Source organism: Delphinus delphis, chromosome 11, assembly GCF_949987515.2.
Source record: "Delphinus delphis chromosome 11, mDelDel1.2, whole genome shotgun sequence".
Taxonomy (NCBI): Eukaryota; Metazoa; Chordata; class Mammalia; order Artiodactyla; family Delphinidae; genus Delphinus; species Delphinus delphis.
The window spans coordinates 98,021,175-98,040,890 of NC_082693.1; the positions used below are offsets into that span (position 1 = coordinate 98,021,175).

General features: G+C 37.8%; 1 protein-coding gene across 1 annotated transcript in view; it reads right to left on the reverse strand.

The window, feature by feature from the left end:
* Positions 1 to 19,716, reverse strand: part of SMC1B (structural maintenance of chromosomes 1B) — an 85,506-nt gene that overhangs the window by 65,137 nt on the left and 653 nt on the right. Inside the window, exon 2 of the mRNA XM_060026004.1 lies at positions 1,994 to 2,182. Within this exon, the coding sequence (XP_059881987.1) occupies positions 1,994 to 2,182 (189 nt within the window). The remainder of the gene's footprint in view (positions 1 to 1,993; positions 2,183 to 19,716) is intronic.

The window sequence follows — 19,716 nt, forward strand, 5'->3', positions numbered from 1 at the left end:
AGACTTAAATGTAATACCTGAAACTATGAAACTACTAAAAGAAAACATAGGGAAAAAGCTTCCTGACATTGCTCTGGGCAACGATTTTTTTGGATATGATACCAAAAGCACAAGCAACAAAAGCAAAAATAGACAAGTGGAATTGTATCAAACTGAAAAGCTTCTACACAGCAAGGGAATCAATCAACAGAGTGCAAAAGGTAACCTACAGAATGGGAGAAAATATTTTGGAACCACTTATCTGACAGGGGTTAATATCCAAAATGAATAAGGAATTCATATAACTCAACAGCAAAAAACCAAATAACCCAATTTAAAAATGGGCAAAGAACCTGAATAGATATTTCTCAAAAGTTGACATACAGATGGCAAACAGGTATGTTAAAGGGTGCTCAATAGTAGGAATCACCAGCAAAATGCAAATCAAAACCAGAATGAGATATCACCTCACACCTATTAGAATCAAAAAGACAAAAGACAAGTGTTGGTAGGATGTGAAGAAAAGGGAACCCTTGACTATTGTTGGTGGGAATATAAATTGGTACAGTCACTATGGAAAACAGTATGAAGATTCCTAAAAGAATTAAAAATAGAACTACCTTATGAGCCAGCAATCCCACTTCTGAGCATATATACAAAAAAAATGAAATCTGTACCTTGAAGAGTTATTTGCACTCCTATGTTCATTGCAACATTATTCACAATAACTAAGATATGGAAACAACCTAAATGTCTTTCAATGGATGGCTGGATACAGAAAATGTAGGAATATTATTCAGCCTTAAAAAAGAAGGAAATCCTGCCATTTGTGACATCATGGATGAACCTGGAGGACATTATGGTAGTGAAATAAGCCACATACAGAAAGACAAGTATTGAATGATCTCATCTATATGTGGAATCTAAAACAGTTAAACTCATAGAAGCAGAGAGAAGAATGGTGGTTGCCAGGGGCTTGGGGGAGGGGGAAATGGGGAGATGCGGGTCAAGGGGTACAAAGTTTCACTTATGCAAGATGAGTAAGTTCTGGAGATCTAAGTATAGCAATGTGACTATGGTTAACAATACTGTATAGTATAGTTCAAATTTGCTAGGAGGGTAGATCTTAAGTGTTCACACACACACAGAAAATAGTAACCGTGTGAGGTGATACATATGTTAATTAGCTTGATTGTGGCGATTATTTCCCAATGTATATTAAAACATCAAGTTATACAATTTGAACATATACAATTTTTATTTGTCAATTATACCTCAATAAAGATGGGAAAAAATAAATTTATGATGGTTTATTAAGTAAATAGAGTAAGCTAGGGACTCTGACTGAGATGGAGATTTTTTGATTAAAAAACTCCAAGAAAGTGAGAAAACTAACCAATGAAAATATCTAAGTGATAAAGTGGTGAAATACTTAAATTATGCACTAAGGTATATGTACATAATAATAAGTATTTCTAAAATTATCTGTGATTGAAGTTGAGGAAAGTTAATAAGAGTATTTATACATTAGAACATTAGAACCATGTTGTAGTGGCAGACTGAAAACAACAAAAAACAAAACCAAGAAACGTCTACTTACAGAGGCTCTGTAAACTCCCAGCATAAATAGAAAAAATATATATACATAACTCTCAATCTTGTTTACTCAGGAAATACAGGGATTCATGAATAAATCATAACAAAATACAAAGTCAAACATTTCACACAATTTGCTTTTTGGTGGTAGGAAAAACTTCCTAAACAAACCAAAAATACGTATTTAGTTAGTTCATCACTAGGAAAACCAGAGATTAACGTAAACAAAGAACCTCAGGAAGGACTTTTATGACATCACCGTCTTTGAGGTAGACTCCCTCCTTCATTTTAGCCGAATAACCAGGGAGAAAAATGCTACTTGACAGTAGGGGAATTTGAATAAATATGTCTGCTTAAAGAAAAGTCCGGTGTAGAATCAAACAGGTCCTATTACTTGCTACCCAAGATAAAAAAATACCTCGGATAGTCCTTGCAAATGTTTTCTCTTCTCCACTTTCTTCCACGTATACAATTTTTACACTTGCAGAAGAAGAAACAGGCTTTCCAATATGTGCTCCATGAATAAGTTCTTGAATAGTTTTCACTCTTAAATTAGCTATTTTTTCTCCCATTACAAAACTAAGTGCATCCATTACATTAGATTTTCCTGGGGAAGGAGAGAAAAAGTTATTTATTCTTAATGATGAAAAACCTTGCCCAGAGCCAAAGAAACCGGGCTACCAAGGGCCAATACACGTATCTAAATAGCACTGTCTTTTTTGTATTCAAAAGGCATGTGACGGAACAATTTTATGTAGATAACTGGTTTCTATGTAGCTATGGTAGAGTATTAAGTTATCTAAATGTAAGGATCTATACATGGATCTAAGCCCCAGCTCTCTCCCACTATTAAGTATCATACCATGGCAAATCACTTAACTTCTCTGAATTTCAGTTATCCCCACTTTATAAATTTTAAGTGTCACATATTTTTAAAAAATGGCAACCTCCAGGATTTTCCCAAAGGCTAGACTAGGGTTGCTAGAACATTTATGATTGGTATGTGTTGGTAGTGCAGAAAAGTTATATAGCATGTCCAAGCTTGCTATCTGCTGAAAGTCCTGCTTACAAGGTTAGCTGGCATCATGGGATTGGGATTTGGATTCTGTGAGGGTTTCCACCACTTTCTGATAAGAATGTTGCACTGTGCCTAAACTGTTTATATAAACAATATGATTTATGCTGAATACCTGCTTTCTTTGTAGGGGTCTGGAATTTTGGTATGTGCTAGGCAGAGGTGCTTATGTGACCATTTCCCAATAAAAACCCTAGGGGTTGAGTCTTTAATGAGGTTCTTTGGTAAACAACATCTCACAATGTGTTGTCACAACTCGTTGCTGGAGGAATTAAGCCTGTCCTGTGTGACTCCACTGAGGGAGGATTCATGGAACCTTGCACCTGGTTTCCTCAGAGTTCCTCATGTGCCTTTTCCCTTTGCTGAGTTTGCTTTGTTTCCTTTTGCTGTTATGAGTAACAGTCCTGGGTACAACTATATGCTGAGTCCTGGGAGTCCTCCTAGTGAAACTGGGGGTAGTCTTGGGGACTCCCAATTCAAATGGCAAACTGTTCTCCAACCATGAGCCGATAGTTTAAGACAATTTCCAAGGTGTAATGTCATTTCAGCTACTACCATCTGTACGTAATTTTCTTTCTTTTTCACATTCGTTCCCTCATATCCACAAGCAGTTTAAATTTCTAGTGCCCAAAGCAGGGAAAGTAACATAAACAAGAGAATACTGCCAATCACTGGAAATATGGCTTAGTTTTAGAAGTTCACGATCTTTCTAAAAAGAACCAGAAGTGGTTAAAAATGCTGCAAATGTATTTAACTAAGTCTCAGTTAACTAACAGGTATGAAACATGGCTTTTTTGGGTTAACTGATAATCTGCAGATTGAGAGCTATTGTAAGATGGTTACATATATAGGACCAAACGAACAATTGAATTATTAAGTCTGACAGTAACAGAATTAAACAGAAACTGGTTTTGGTCAATCCTTATTGAAAGTCTGCCTAAAATAAACACTTCCCCATCCAAATTCATTCATTACATTAATTCTTTTGTGTGCTAGGTCATAAGGATACAGTAAAAGAACAAGAGAGATACAACTCTGTCTAATGAATGTTATAATCTATTAAGAAAGTCAAACAATAAACAAAAAAGAATTATATATTATAAGTATCATGAGGAAACAAACTGAGTGATGAAATAGAGGGTAACTGGGAGAGGTAACTTCAGATAGGATGGTCAGGAAACATTTGTTAAGTGCCTAGCTTAACAACCACCTGTTGGCAAAAATGAATGAATTAATGAACCAAGTTAAGTTTTGTAATGGTCAGAGCAGGAACCTCTGCTATAAATAATTCAAAACCAACATCAGGAAAATAATAATTCTGGAAGAGTTACCTTTTAGACTATCATCACTTGATGAAGATGAACCAAATATTCAAAGACATAAAAATTACAGTATCACTCTCCCATCTCAAAACCTCAATATTTGCCACTCATTTGCCCTCTTAGCAACAGCTGGTAAGTTCCTTTTTTTAAAAAAATTAATTAATTTATTTATTTTTGCGTGTTGGGTCTTCGTTTCTGTGCGAGGGCTTTCTCTAGTTGTGGCAAGCGGGGGCCACTCTTCATCGTGGTGCATGGGCCTCTCACTATCGCGGCCTCTCTTGTTGCAGAGCACAGGCTCCAGACACGCAGGCTCAGTAGTTGTGGCTCACGGGCCTAGTTGCTCCGCGGCATGTGGGATCCTCCCAGACCAGGGCTCAAACCTGTGTCCCCTGCATTAGCAGGCAGACTCTCAACCACTGCGCCACCAGGGAAGTCCCATAAGTTCCTTTTTGATTTCAGCTCTGCATATCTCTTCCAATCTGCTCCTTCTTTACCATCCTTCTAGTTATTTAAGTACTCCTTACTCCCAAAAGCCTCCTAGCTGGACTCAACCTTCACTCTCTTGCCTCTTCAAATGCATTCATTCATTCTACAAACATTTATAGAGCACCTATTAATCAGGCATTCTCCTAAGTACTCAGGCTAAAAAGAAACAGTATGTAGAATTTTCCCCTAAGGTACTTACAGTGGGGAATATGATCAATTTTTATTGAACCCCATTTTGTGCCAGACACTCCACATCTATTATTTTATTCAGTCTTTGCAATAATCCTATGAGATAGATATTTAATTTGCATTTCATAAGTAAAAAAGCAGAGGCTCAAAGTCAAACAAATCATGTTTTGGGGTTAGGCGTCTGATTCCAAAATCTATACTCTTCCCACTAAAAGGAGGAAATTATAACTTACTATAGTAAGTTCTAAGATAAAATTAACACAAAGAACTATGAAGCATTTAAGAGAAGCACTAACGACTGGAGACTCTGAGTAGACTCTGCAGGAGATAATTCTGGGCTAAGTTTTAAAGAGTAAGTAGTAGTTTGGGGAGGAAGTGCTGAAGGTAAACATAACCACTCCAGGAAAAGATGATAGCTTGATCATTAGTACAAATGGGAAAGCAAGGTACCATTCCAGTGAGAAAAGGGTAAGTAATAATATAGAGGTGGAGCAAAGCTTACAAGGTTGGAAATGATAAGAGAGAAATAAACTTCATGCTGAAGATTATTTGAAGCCATAAAGGATTTTAGGAATAGCAGTGACGTTTTCAGATACATTTTATAAGGATTTCTGAGATAACAACCCACCAGAAAAATGGGCAAAGAACATAAAAGGGCAATTCAGAGAAACAGAAATACAAAAGGCCCTTAACCATATGAAAAGACACTTGAGCTCAGTCATAATAAGAGAAATGTAAATTAAAACTGTTTTGACTACCATTTCTCACTTACTAGACTGGCAAAAATCCAAAATTTTGAAAACATATTCTTAAACAGGACCTCTCATTAAATGACTGTTGGGAGTACAAAATGGTACAACCACTATGGGGGTGATTTGGCAATAGCTACTAAATTATAACTTAGCTCTTGAACCAGCAATTCCACTTCTGGAAATCTATCTCCCTGATACATGTGCAAAACTACACAATGGCAAATACACAATTATACAATTATAAGTCATTTCTAACAGAAGTAGATTGGAAACAACTTAAGTGTCCAAAAATTAAAGGACCACTTGAAATAACTATGTAGCCACACAATGGAGAATTACACAGCAACAAGAGAACAGAAGAGGAAGTGGGAAATGAAAAAAGGAAAGTACATAACAGCATATATAGCAAAAAACCAAATACGAACTTTTACTTAAAGAAAAAGTGTGGGGTTGGGAATAACAATACACACATATTTCCTAGCATTTGCATAAAGAAACACTGAAGGATAATCAAGAAATTAATGGTTATGTATAGAAGGTGAAGAAGAGCGGGACACAGAAACTGAGTTGGACCCCTTCTGTTTGCCTCACCCTGCTTCTGCCTTTATCCACAAGCTCTCATGCCTTTGAGCTTCTAGTTGGATTTGGCCAATGGAGAGCCCTGGCAGGAGGGAAGAAGGGAAAAGAGTGAGGTCAGGGTATTTACTTCCCTATTTTCCTCTGTAAGGTGGCTTCTGACTTGCTGTGTCCTTCAACACCAGGTCACTGGCTTTTTGAAGTTCCTTGTGGGTTCCTTCCTCTCTGAGCCTTGGGGTGGCAGCAGCTCCACTGCTGCTAGCTGTGTGATCCCTCTATTCATTGGGATTCCTCTACAGCCCTCCCACACCTTTGTAATTAGTCCCTTTGTAAATAAATCTTCCTCAAACTGTCCTAATTTGAGTGTGCCACTTGTTTCCTGTTGGGACCCTGACAGATACAGGGAGCAGGGGTAGAAGCAAGATTTCTGTGTATACTTTTCCATAGAGTTTTGACCTTTAAAGTATGTATATGCATTCCTGATTTTTAAAAAAAAAAACCTAAATTGAAAAAATCCCATAAATGAAAACAATCACAAACAAGTAAACTTAACTGAATATTAAATTGGTAACACAGGCATACTGAGAAATGATTTATTTCAAGGGACTTCAGATCACAGAATTCTGACTGTACGTTCTTAGTAGGATCCATTCTAAGAACCAAAAAGAAGTACAAAGGAATTTCAAATTTCCTTCAGTTGCTTTATCATTTATAATGTTATTGGTGGTTTAAGACAGTTTTCTTTATATTTTAAGTTAAAGCAAATAAGTAATTATATTAGTCATATTAGGAAATAAGATTTTCAGAGTAAGAAAAAATATTTACAATGACAAAAAGCAAGGAACAGTGAAAACACAGTTAAAAGTGAATGGAGGGACTTCCCTGGTGGTGCAGTGGTTAAGAATCCACCTGCCAATGCAGGGGACACGGGTTCGAGCCCTGCTCCGGGAAGATCCCACATGCCGCAGAGCAACTAAGCCCGTGCGCCACAACTACTGAGCCTGAGGTCTAGAGCCCGCAAGCCACAACTACTGAGCCCACATGCCACAACTACTGAAGCCTGTGTGCCTAGAGCCCGTGCTCCGCAACAAGAGAAGCCACTGCAATGAGAAGCCCGCGCACCACAACGAAGAGTAGCCCCTGCTTGCCACAACTAGAGAAAGCCTGCGCACAGCAACAAAGACCCAATGCAGCCTAATTAATTAATTTTTTAAAAAAAGTGAATGGGAAAATATCAGCATGAACTCAAATTTTAAAAATTACTGTAACATGAAAAGATGTTCAAAATCATATTAGTAATTAGGAAAAAGCAAATCAAAACTATAATGAAATATCACTTCACATCAACTAGGATGGCTAAAAGAAATCACACAAACAATAACAAACAACTGCTGGTGAAGATGTGGAGAAATCTGAACACTTATTCATTGACAATGGAAATGTAAAGCCAGACACAAAGTGCCACATGTTGTATGATTCCATTTATATGAAATGTCCAGAATAGGCAAATCCATAGCGACAGAAAGTAGATGAGTGGTTGCCAGGGACTGGGTAGAGAGGAGATAATGGGGAATGATTACTAATGGGTACAAGGTTTCTGTTTGGGATAATGAAAATATTCTAGAATTAGATAGTGATGATGGTTATACAACTCTATGAATATACTAAACATCACTGAAGTGTACACTTTAAAAGGATGAATTTTATGATATGCAAATGACATTTCAATAAAGCTGTTATTATTAAAAAAAAGAACAAATCTGAAAAAGCACTTTATGCATTTTCTAGCCCCATCCTCTGAAATGACCCAGAACCACTGTTACCCAAATGCACTGAATATTCTAGTTCCCAGATGGCGGTCTTTAATACCTTAACTTCTAAAAAAAACCAGAAATCATTGGAGAAGTGGCCAAGTCTGAGGCAGAGAAAACTGAAGATAAGCCTGAAAACTGGGACATCTTACGTTAGAAAGCAAGGAAGCTTTCAAATATTAATGAGGTCATGACCAAAGGACACAGGAGGCAGCTTGAAGGAGCTCCCACTGATTAAAGTTATGAAAATCTGAGCATCAAAAAGAATGATTTTGGTGGATTAAAAACACAGTGTACCGAGCTTCCCTGGTGGCACAGTGGTTAAGAACCTGCCTGCCAATGCAAAGGACACGGGTTCGAGCCCTGGCTCGGGAAGATCCCACATGCCGCAGAGCAACTAAGCCCGTGCGCCACAACTACTGAGCCTGAGGTCTAGAGCCCGCAAGCCACAACTACTGAGCCCACATGCCACAACTACTGAAGCCTGTGTGCCTAGAGCCCGTGCTCCGCAACAAGAGAAGCCACGACAATGAGAAGCCTGCACACTGCAACAAAGAGTAGTCCCCACTCACCACAACTAGAGAAAGCCTGCGCACAGCAATGACGACCCAACACAGCTAAAAATAAATAAATTTATAAAAAAACAAAACAAAACACACTGCACCAATGAAAATCTAGGTGTCCTTTTTTTTTTTCTTTTTTAACAGTATCCACCTTGTGAGCTGCTCAGTTTTCTCTGCTTCTCCTTGCTCAAGAGTAGGACAGAAGCGAATACATCTGTGAAGCAAAATGAGTGTCTTCAGCTGAGCAGGCAGCAAGAAAGGGAGGATCACTTGGGAAGTTCTTCAATGCCTGATTAAGCTGTGCCAAGTTCAGAAATAGTTTGCTGACCCCTGCTCTAGACTCAGAAATGGAATGTTGCATAGATGACCAGAGAGAAAAATAATAGGATTTAAAAGAAAGGTGAAGACAGCAGAAGCAAGAACAACTACAATCCTGCAGCCTGTGGAACAAAAACCACATTCACAGAAAGACAGACAAGATGAAAAGGCAGAGGGCTATGTACCAGATGAAGGAACAAGATAAAACCCCAGAAAAACAACTAAATGAAGTGGAGATAGGCAACCTTCCAGAAAAAGAATTCAGAATAATGATAGTGAAGATGATCCAGGACCTCGGAAAAAGAATGGAGGCAAAGATCAAGAAGATGCAAGAAATGTTTAACAAAGACCTAGAAGAATTAAAGAACAAACAAACAGATGAACAATACAATAACTGAAATGAAAACTACACTAGAAGGAATCAATAGCAGAATAACTGAGGCAGAAGAACAGATAGGTGACCTGGAAGACAGAATGGTGGAATTCACTGCTGCGGAACAGAATAAAGAAAAAAGAATGACAAGAAATGAAGACAGCCTAAGAGACCTCTGGGACAACATTAAACGCAACAACATTCACATTATAGGGTCGCAGAAGAAGAGAGAGAGAAAGGACCTGAGAAAATATTTGAAGAGATTATAGTTGAAAACTTCCCTAACATGGGAAAGGAAATAGCCACCCAAGTCCAGGAAGCACAGAGAGTCCCATACAGGATAAACCCAAGGAGAAACATGCCAAGACACATAGTAATCAAATTGGCAAAAATTATGGCAAAAATTAAAGACAAAGAAAAATTATTGAAAGCAGCAAGGGAAATACGACAAATAACATACAAGGGAACTCCCATACGGTTAACAGCTGATTTCTCAGCAGAAACTCTACAAGCCAGAAGGAAGAAGCATGATATACTTAAAGTGATGACAGGCAAGAACCTACAACCAAGATTACTCTACCCGGCAAGGATCTCATTCAGATTCAATGGAGAAATCAAAAGTTTTACAGACAAGCAAAAGCTAAGAGAATTCAGCACCACGAAAGCAGCTCTACAACAAATGCTAAAGGAACTTCTCTAAGTGGGAAACACAAGAGAAGAAAAGGACCTACAGAAACAAACCCAAAACAATTAAGAAAATGGTCTTAGGAACATACGTATCGATAATTACCTTAAACATGAATGGATTAAATGCTCCAACCAAAAGACACAGGCTTGCTGAATGGATAAAAAAACAAGACAGCATATATATGCTGTCTACAAGAGACCCACTTCAGACCTAGGGACACATACAGACTGAAAGTGAGGGGACGGAAAAAGATATTCCATGCAAATGGAAATCAAAAGAAAGCTGGAGCAGCAATACTCATATCAGATAAAATAGACTTTAAAGAATGTTACAAGAGACAAGGAAGGACACTACATAATGATCAAGGGATCAATCCAAGAAGAAGATATAACAATTATAAATATATATGCACCCAACATAGGAGCACCTCAATACATAAGGCAACTGCTAACAGCTATAAAAGAGGAAATCGACAGCAACACAATAATAATAGGGGACTTTAAAACCTCACTTATACCAATGGACAGATCATCCAAAATGAAAATAAATAAGGAAACAGAAGCTTTAAATGACACAATAGACCAGATAGATTTAATTGATATTTATATGACATTCCATCCAAAAACAGCAGATTACACTTTCTTCTCAAGTGCGCACAGAACATTCTCCAGGACATATCATATCTTGGGTCACAATTCAAGCCTCAGTAAATTTAAGAAAATTGAAATCATATCAAGCATCTTTTCTGACCACAACACTATGAGATTAGAAATGAATTACAGGGAAAAAGACGTAAAAAACACAAACACATGGAGGCTAAACAATACGTTACTAAATAACCAAGAGATCACTGAAGAAATCAAAGAGGAAATCAAAAAATACCTAGAGACAAATGACAATGAAAACATGATGATCCAAAACCTATGGGATGCAGCAAAAGCAGTTCTAAGAGGGAAGTTTATAGCTATACAAGCCTACCTCAAGAAACAAGAAAAATCTCAAATAAACAATCTACCCTTACACCTAAAGGAACCAGAGAAAGAACAACAAACAAAACCCAAAGTTAGCAGAAGGAAAGAAATCATAAAGACCAGAGCAGAAATAAATGAAATAGAAACAAAGAAAACAATAGCAAAGATGAATAAAACTAAAAGCTGGTTCTTTGAGAAGATAAACAAAATTGATAAACCATTAGCCAGACTCATCAAGAAAAAGAGGGAGAGGACTCAAATCAATAAAATTAGAAATGAAAAAGGAGAAGTTACAACAGACACCGCAGAAATACAAAGCATCCTAAGAGACTACTACAAGCAACTCTATGCCAATAAAATGGACAACCTAGAAGAAATGGACAAATTCTTAGAAAGGTATAACCTTCCAAGACTGAACCGGGAAGAAATAGAAAATATGAACAGACCAATCACAAGTAATGAAATTGAAACTGTGATTAAAAATCTTCCAACAAACAAAAGTCCAGGACCAGATGGCTTCACAGGTGAATTCTATCAAACATTTAAAGAAGAGCTAACACCCATCCTTCTCAAACTCTTCCAAAAAATTGCAGAGGAACACTCCCAAACTCATTCTATGAGGCCACCATCACCCTGATACCAAAACCAGACAAAGATATGACAAAAAAAGAAAATTACAGACCAATATCACTGATGAATATAGATGCAAAAATCCTCAACAAAATACTAGCAAACAGAATCCAATAGCACATTAAAAGGATCATACACCATGATCAAGTGGGATTTATCCCAGGGATGCAAGGATTCTTCGATATATGCAAATCAATCAATGTGATACACCATATTCACAAACTGAAGAATAAAAACCATATGATCATCTCAATAGATGCAGAAAAAGCTTTTGACAAAACTCAACACCCATTTATGATAAAAACTCTCCAGAAAGTGGGCAAAGAGGGAACCTACCTCAACATAATAAAGGTCATATACTACAAACCCACAGCAAACATCATTCTCAATGGTGAAAAACTGAAAGCATTTCCTCTAAGATCAGGAACAAGACAAGGATGTCTACTCTCACCACTATTATTCAATATAGTTTTGGAAATCCTAGCCACGGCAATCAGAGAAGAAAAAGAAATAAAAGGAATACAAATTGGAAAAGAAGAAGTAAAACTGTCACTGTTTGCAGATGACATGATACTATACATAGAGAATCCTAAAGATGCCACCAGAAAACTATTAGAGCTAATCAATGAATTTGGTAAAGCTGCAGGATACAAAATTAATGCACAGAAATCTCTTGCATTCCTATACACAAATGATTAAAAATCTGAAAGAGAAATTAAAGAAACACTCCCATTTACCACTGTAACAAAAAGAATAAAATACCTAGGAATAAACCTACCTAGGGAGACAAAAGACCTGTATGCAGAAAACTATAAGACACCGATGAAAGAAATTAAAGATGATACCAACAGATGGAGAGATATATACCATGTGCTTGGATTAGAAGAATCAATATTGTGAAAATGACTATACTACCCAAAGCAATCTACAGATTCAATGCAATCCCTATCAAATTACCAATGGCATTTTTTATGGAACTAGAACAAAAAAATTCTTAAAATTTGTATGGAGACACAAAAGACCCCGAATAGCCAAAGCAGTCTTGAGGGAAAAAAACGGAGCTGGAGGAATCAGACTCCCTGACTTCAAACTATACTATACAAAGCTACAGTAATCAAGACAATATGGTACTGGCACAAAAACAGAAACACAGATCAATGGAACAAGATAGAAAGCCCAGAGATAAACCCATGCACCTATGGTCAACTAATCTATGACAAAGGAGGCAAGGATATACAATGGAGAAAAGACGGTCCCTTCAATAAGAGGTGCTGGAAAAACTGGACAGCTACACGTAAAAGAATGAAATTAGAACACTCCCTAACACCATACACAAAAATAAACTCAAAAAGGATTAGAGACCTAAATATAAGACCGGACACTATAGAACTCTTAGAGGAAAACATAGGAAGAACACTCTTTGACATAAATCACAGCAAGATCTTTTTTGATCCACCTCCTAGAGTAGTGGAAATAAAAACAAAAATAAACAAATGAGACCTAATGAAACTTCAAAGCTTTTGCACAGCAAAGGAAATCATAAACAAGACAAAAAACCCTCAGAATGGGAGAAAATGTTTGCAAACGAATCAACGGACAAAGGACAAAGGATTAATCTCCAAAATATATAAACAGCTCATGCAGCTCCATATTAAAAAACCAAACAACCCAATCCAAAAATGGGCAGAAGACCTATATAGACATTTCTCCAACGAAGACATACAGATGGCCAAGAAGCACATGAAAAGCTGCTCAACATCACTAATTATTAGAGAAATGCAAATCAAAACTACAATGAGGTATCACCTCACACCAGTTAGAATGGGCTTCATCAGAAAATGTACAAACAACATATGCTGGAGAGGGTGTGGAGAAAAGGGAACCCTCTTGCACTGTTGGTGGGAATGTAAATTGATACAGCCACTATGGAGAACAGTATGGAGGTTCCTTAGAAAACTAAAAATACAATTACCATATGATCCAGCAATCCCACTACTGGGTATATACCCAGAGAAAACCATAATTCAAAAAGACACATGCACCCCAATGTTCATTGCAGCACTGTTTACAATACCCAGGTCATGGAAGCAACCTAAATGCCCATCAACAGAAGAATGGATAAAGAAGATGTGGTACATATATACAATGGAATATTACTCACCCATAAAAAGGAACGAAATGGGGTCACTTGTTGAGACGTGGATGGATCTAGAGACTGTCATATAAAGTGAAGTAAGTCAGAAAGAGAAAAACAAATATCGTATATTAACGCATATATGTGGAACCTAGAAAAATGGTACACATGAACCGGTCTGCAGGGCAGAAATTGAGACACAGATGTAGAGAACAAACGTATGGACACCAAGGGGGTAAAGCGGCGGTGGAGGGGTGTGGTGGTGGTGTGATGAACTGGGCGATTGGGATTGACATGTATACACTGATGTGTATAAAACTGATGACTAATAAGAACCTGCTGTATAAAAAAGTAAATAATATAAAATTCAAAAAAAATAAAATCAAATAAAAGGTGAAAACAAAATCCATGTGTCCATAATGATACCAACAACAAAAAAAGAAAAACTCACTTTCACTATTTGCCCTATTAAAACTCTTTTCTGGGCTTCCCTGGTGGCGCAGTGGTTGAGAGTCTGCCTGCCGATGCAGGGGACACGGGTTCGTGCCCCAGTCCGGGAAGATCCCACATGCCGCAGAGCAGCTGGGCCCGTGAGCCATGGCCGCTGAGCCTGCGCATCCGGAGCCTGTGCCCCGCAACAGGAGAGGCCACAACAGTGAGAGGCCCGCATACCGCAAAAAAAACCCAAAACTCTTTTCTTTGAAAATACCAACTAAAAGGGGCACGCATTTATTCTGATTTTACAGTGCAAACTGCATTTTACGTTAATCAAATAACCCCAATTAATGAAATAAAACTTTTTTTTTAAATATGGGAATATCATCCAATGAATGTAGAAAGCATGACAGGATTAGAAAAACCTGGTTTTGCAAATCTGAATGAAATACTGGCTCAGGCAAGATTATTAATTGGCATTAAAACCATTTGGGTAAATGGTTGATAGAGAATATTTGTATAATGCCAAAGTAACACTAGAACACTAGGCTAGAAAGGTTACATACAGCTAACTGTATAATGGAGAGATCACTGTCACCACCCTAATCCAGGGGTCAATCTTAGCATCACCAGAAATTATGTGATATAAGGTAATGTGAAGTACACAATAGCACCTAAAATGAAGTCTAGCCAAAAATCTTTAATTTCAAACCATCAACTTTTTAGACATCTTCCAGTTCAAAAAAATAGAGGGGATAGAGGAACAAACTAAACTGCATCATAAGGAAGCAATCAGACACATCTAAACATTCTATGGAAAAACGTTTTCAACCTTTTCAATGAGTCTATTATAAATTAAAAAAAGAACTATGCTAAATTAATAGAGATCTAAGGGATATAACAATCAGATGCAATATGTGATTCTGGGATGGAAAATGGTTTGGTCAAAGAACACTATGGAGTAAACTGAGGAAATGTGAATTTGAGCTATGCATCAGATGAAATGCACTAAGAAAGGTGAGGATAATTGTTTGAAAAGAGTGAGTTATACAACAGTATGTATTGTATAACCTCATTTTCATTAAAAAAAAAGTTTGCAAGGAAAAAGATCTACATGGACATGTCCTAAGGTATTACGGTAGTACTGTCTGGATTGTGGGAATATGTTTTTACTTTTTTACTCGTTTATTTTCTAATTTTTTACAATTCATATATAGTGCTTTTGTAATAATAAAATATTATTTTTAAGAATTCAGCTGCCATTCTGGATTATCTAAAATGTTTTTTTAAAATAACATTTTTATCCTGATTAGAACAGTAAACCATTCAATGTAGGGTTTTGGAAAACAGAAAAGTATTTTAAAAATCACCTGAAAAATCACACCATCTGGAAAAAAACTATTGATGGAAATGGATATTGAATTTCGTCAAATGCCTTTTCCTCAAAAAAATAAAATGAATCTTCTTTCTTGAAGGAACAAATGAAGATTACTGTGGCAGCAGTGTGCCACATGGATTAAAGTAGGGTAAGACCAGAGGTTGGGAACTTAGCTAAAAGGTGACTGCATTAATCCAAGGAAGAAATGATGAGTGTGAAATAAAGTGATAGCGGCAACAGAGGGAAGAGGACAAGGTTATTAAGGAGGCAGGACTGGAATGATGGGTAATGTATTGGCTGTGACAGGGAGAATTTATCAAGGATGATGGAGAATTTATTAAGGTAGCAGCCATATGAAACCCTGTGAGAAAGGCATTCTAAGTCCAAGGAACAGAAAATGCTAAAACCCAGAAATAGCAATGAGCTTGGCCTGTGTAAGGAAAGCTAAAAAAGCAATTCTGACCAGAGAACAGTAAATGTGGAGGAAGAGAATATTTGAGAAGAGAAACATACAGGGGTCAGATTATAAAGGGCTTTGTGGATCATGGTAAGAAATATGGATTTTACTCCAAGTGCAGTGAGAATGCACTGCACAGAGACAAAAAAGGAAGCAGAAGGACCTGTTAGGAGATTATAGCGATAGTCCAAATGAGAGCTCTAGCAGCTTCAACTGTAGTAGTGAAGAGTGGCAAGAAACAATTGGATTCTGGATACATTTCAGAGGTAGAGTCATTAAGATTTATAGGCGACTGGATGAGGAAAGTGGGGTGTAGAAGGTAAAAGGAGGAATCAAGAATTACTCTGGCTTTCTGTCTGAATAAATGAGTAAATTGTGCCCTTTACTGAGCTGGTAAAGACCTAAGAAGGAACAGGTTTGTTGTTTGGTAGTGGTGGGGGAGAGGAAATTAACTACTCTTCCCGATTATATTGTTTTAGGTGGCTACTAGAAATAGAAAACTAAATGCTAAATATTATAGGCTGGAAATATAATTTGGAAAGTCAGTAGCTTAAGGATGGGACTGGATAAGACCACCTGGGGAAAGGAGGGAGAGATGAAATGTGGTCTACCTTGCCTCCCTGACAGCAAGGCCTTCCCATGACCAACTTCTTTTAAAACACCCCCAGCATTTACTATTCCCCTCCCTTGTTTCTCTTTAAAACTTAACACTTCAGGGGCTTCCGTGGTGGCGCAGTGTTTAAGAATCCGCCTGCCAACGCAGGGGACACGGGTTTGAGCCCTGGGCCGGGAAGATCCCACATGCCGCGGAGCAACTAAGCCCGTGCGCCACAGCTACTGAGCCTGTGCTCTAGAGCCCGGGAGCCACAACTACTGAGCCCACGGGCTGCAACTACTGAATCCCGTGTGCCTAGAGCCCGTGCTCCGCAACAAGAGAAGCCACCGCAGTGAGAAGCCTGCGCACTGCAACGAAGAGCAGCCCCCGCTCGCCGCAACTAGAGAAAAGCCCGCACACAGCAACGAAGACCCAACGCAGCCAAAAATAAATAAATTTATAAAAAATAAACAAAAAACCCCCCCCAAAAACCCTTAACACTTTAATATTCTATATACTTTTCATATTTAGTTTGTTGTCTGTCTCTCTGCACTTGAATGTCAGTTCTTTACAGGCAGGAATTTTTATATCATGTTCACTGATGAATCCCCAACAAGCTAGAACAGTGCATGACACACAGTAGGCACTCAATTACTTTTAAATGAATGGAATACTGCTGAAATGTCAAACAGGATGAGGACAGGGAACTAACCGCTGACTTTTATAAGATATAGCTCAACAGTGACCTAGATAAGTGTCATTTCAGTAGACTTTGAGGCTGAGAACTGAATCAAGGCGGCTGAGAAGAGAATGGAACTACAGACAATGGTTTCAGAGAGTTTTGCTGTACTGATAAAAAAAAAAAAATGGGGCAATAGCCTAAGGAGACAGTGAGGTTCAAGGGATTTCCCCCCAAGCATTTCATCATAAAATTTTCAAACATACAAGAAAGTTGAAAGAATTTCATAGTAAAAATCCATATATTCACCACTAAATTCTATAATTAACATTGTACTATACTTGCTTTTCACACATCAACTGATCCTCGATGTCCTGAGAGTGTTCATAAGGCATGTATGTATTTATGCCAATGAAAATTATCCAATAAGGGAGAAAGATACAATTCAAGAGAGAAAGATAATAATTACAAAAGCAAAGAACTGAGGAGGGGACAGGATCCAAAGCACAAGTGGAGAGGATGGCCTTAGACAGACTCAGGCACCCTTGTGGTAGTTCACTGATAAAAATCCTTCAAAGTCTAACTTCTTTTTCCAGAAAGTTAAATATAAACTCTTCACTCTAGCAAGAACTTATCCAACAGAATTCCATTATATCCCACAACTTCCCTAAATATGCACTATATTCTGGCCAATTTGGACTATTACCTGCCCCACAAATAGACTTTCACAAACCCCTGGAAAAATACTCTTTATGCTTTGAGCCCAGGTCAAATGCCAACTCCTCTAGAAAACCTTTCCTAATCTTCACCTCTTCCTGCTCAAAACTCCCCAAATCAGATGTTGTATTTTTCTTGTTTAAAGTTTCATAAACAGTGTTACCTGGCTTTCTATTTCAATTAATGTGTCATTTTCTTATACTCCCTATACCTTCAGAGCAGGAGCTGTCTTAATCTACACACCTTCTTTTGCTCCTAACATTATATATAGGCAACAACCATTTATTTGCTGCATCTGAGTGGAAAACACGAATGTTAAAATTTAAAATGAAAAATTTCTGCTACCTATAAAAAGCCCCAAATTAGATTTTATTGAAAACAAACAAGGGACTTCCCTGGTGGTCCAGTGGTTAAGGCTCCATGCTTCCAATGCAGGGGGTGTGGGTTCGATCCCTGGTTGGGAAACTGAGATCCCACGTGCCATGTGGCGTGGCCAAAAAATTGAAAAAGTAAAAAAATTAAAAAATAAATAGATAAAAACAAACAAATGAGAACATGTCAAGTTTTGGCAGGCAGTGACAATAGAAAATTATTACAAAAAGTATGACTAACTAAATTAAAGTATAACAGGAAATGAGCATGATGGGAAATTATCAATTGGTTTAACAAATTCTATCTGAATGTGCCAGTAATTCTGTAAGATTTTTAAAAATGATGATCTACCAACAAGTGCTCAAATGAACACAAATAGAATATCATCCATTAAATCGGTCATGGATAAGTACTATATTGAGTTTGGGCCTTCATATAGCAAAAAGAATGTTAACACTTTAGGCAAAATTGAAAAATAAGTAAACCAGAAATTTCTGTTGTGGACAGATGGTATTGAAGACACTGCTGAAATGATCCACAATGGCTTTACCCGGTTCTATGCATAGTCTCTAGGATACCAGTGATTCTCTAGAGGGGAGTTGAGCTTCCAGGGCATGTGGATCTAGGGAGAGCAAGAGGATTTGTACAGGCATTTTCACAATCACGTTAAGATATGTTGTTAATCACAAAAAGTATTTTTAAATTAGGAAAAGAAATAATATTATTTTGAAACTCGTTTGGCACTAGGTTAAACAAGTTCAAAGCACCATTTTCACAGGATCTTGAATGGTAATGGGCATATAGTTCAAGTGGACTAAACGATGTTCAAGAGTCTGCGCAGATACTCATTCCAAGTATTGCACTGTTTGGAGTTGCAAAATGTAACTGAGCAACCCTTCACATAATCACCAGTTAAAAGGTGAAAATCCCCTGGTGGTGGGCTCAGCAACTTCCCAATAAAAGAGTGGAGAAGATTAGTTAGGGTAACAGTGCAGGAGTGATTCCAGTAATTATTTTTTCAATGTTTTCTGATAACAGAATAAAATGAAAATGAGGAAATATATTACACAGAAGAGGCAAGGAAATCTTCAAATACGTGAATGCATCTAAGCTCAGGTATTCTTTCGCATATACTAAGTGCAAAAGAAAACCTTCAACAGCAGCTGTTTTATAAGGCGACAGAGATTTCACAATAGTTTCACAGTAATTATATTCCAGATTTGGTGTGCGGGGAAAGCACACCTTCAAGTGTCCTATTCATGTCTGTCAAATAAATTGATTTACTGAGGCTAAGAAAGGAAAGCTGGGCTAAGAGAGCCAAACTGGAGACTCCAGGTTTCAGAAGGCTCTCAAGGTCACGATCCTTTTAGGCCCTACTCCACCTGCCCTGCTCATTACCCCAGTTTCCCATCATGGAGCCAAAGGGAGCCTGGCCAGGCCCCAACTCCAGTTCAGACTCTGCCCCTTACTGGGCAACCTTGGAAACTCATCTGGCCCCTCTGAACCTCAGTTTTCTCCACTGTAAAATGGGGATCATAGCCATTTGTGAGGATTAAACAAAAAAAAGCGGGGCCAGGAACTCAGGAATAAGCTCAACAAACGCGGCCATTTCCACAATAT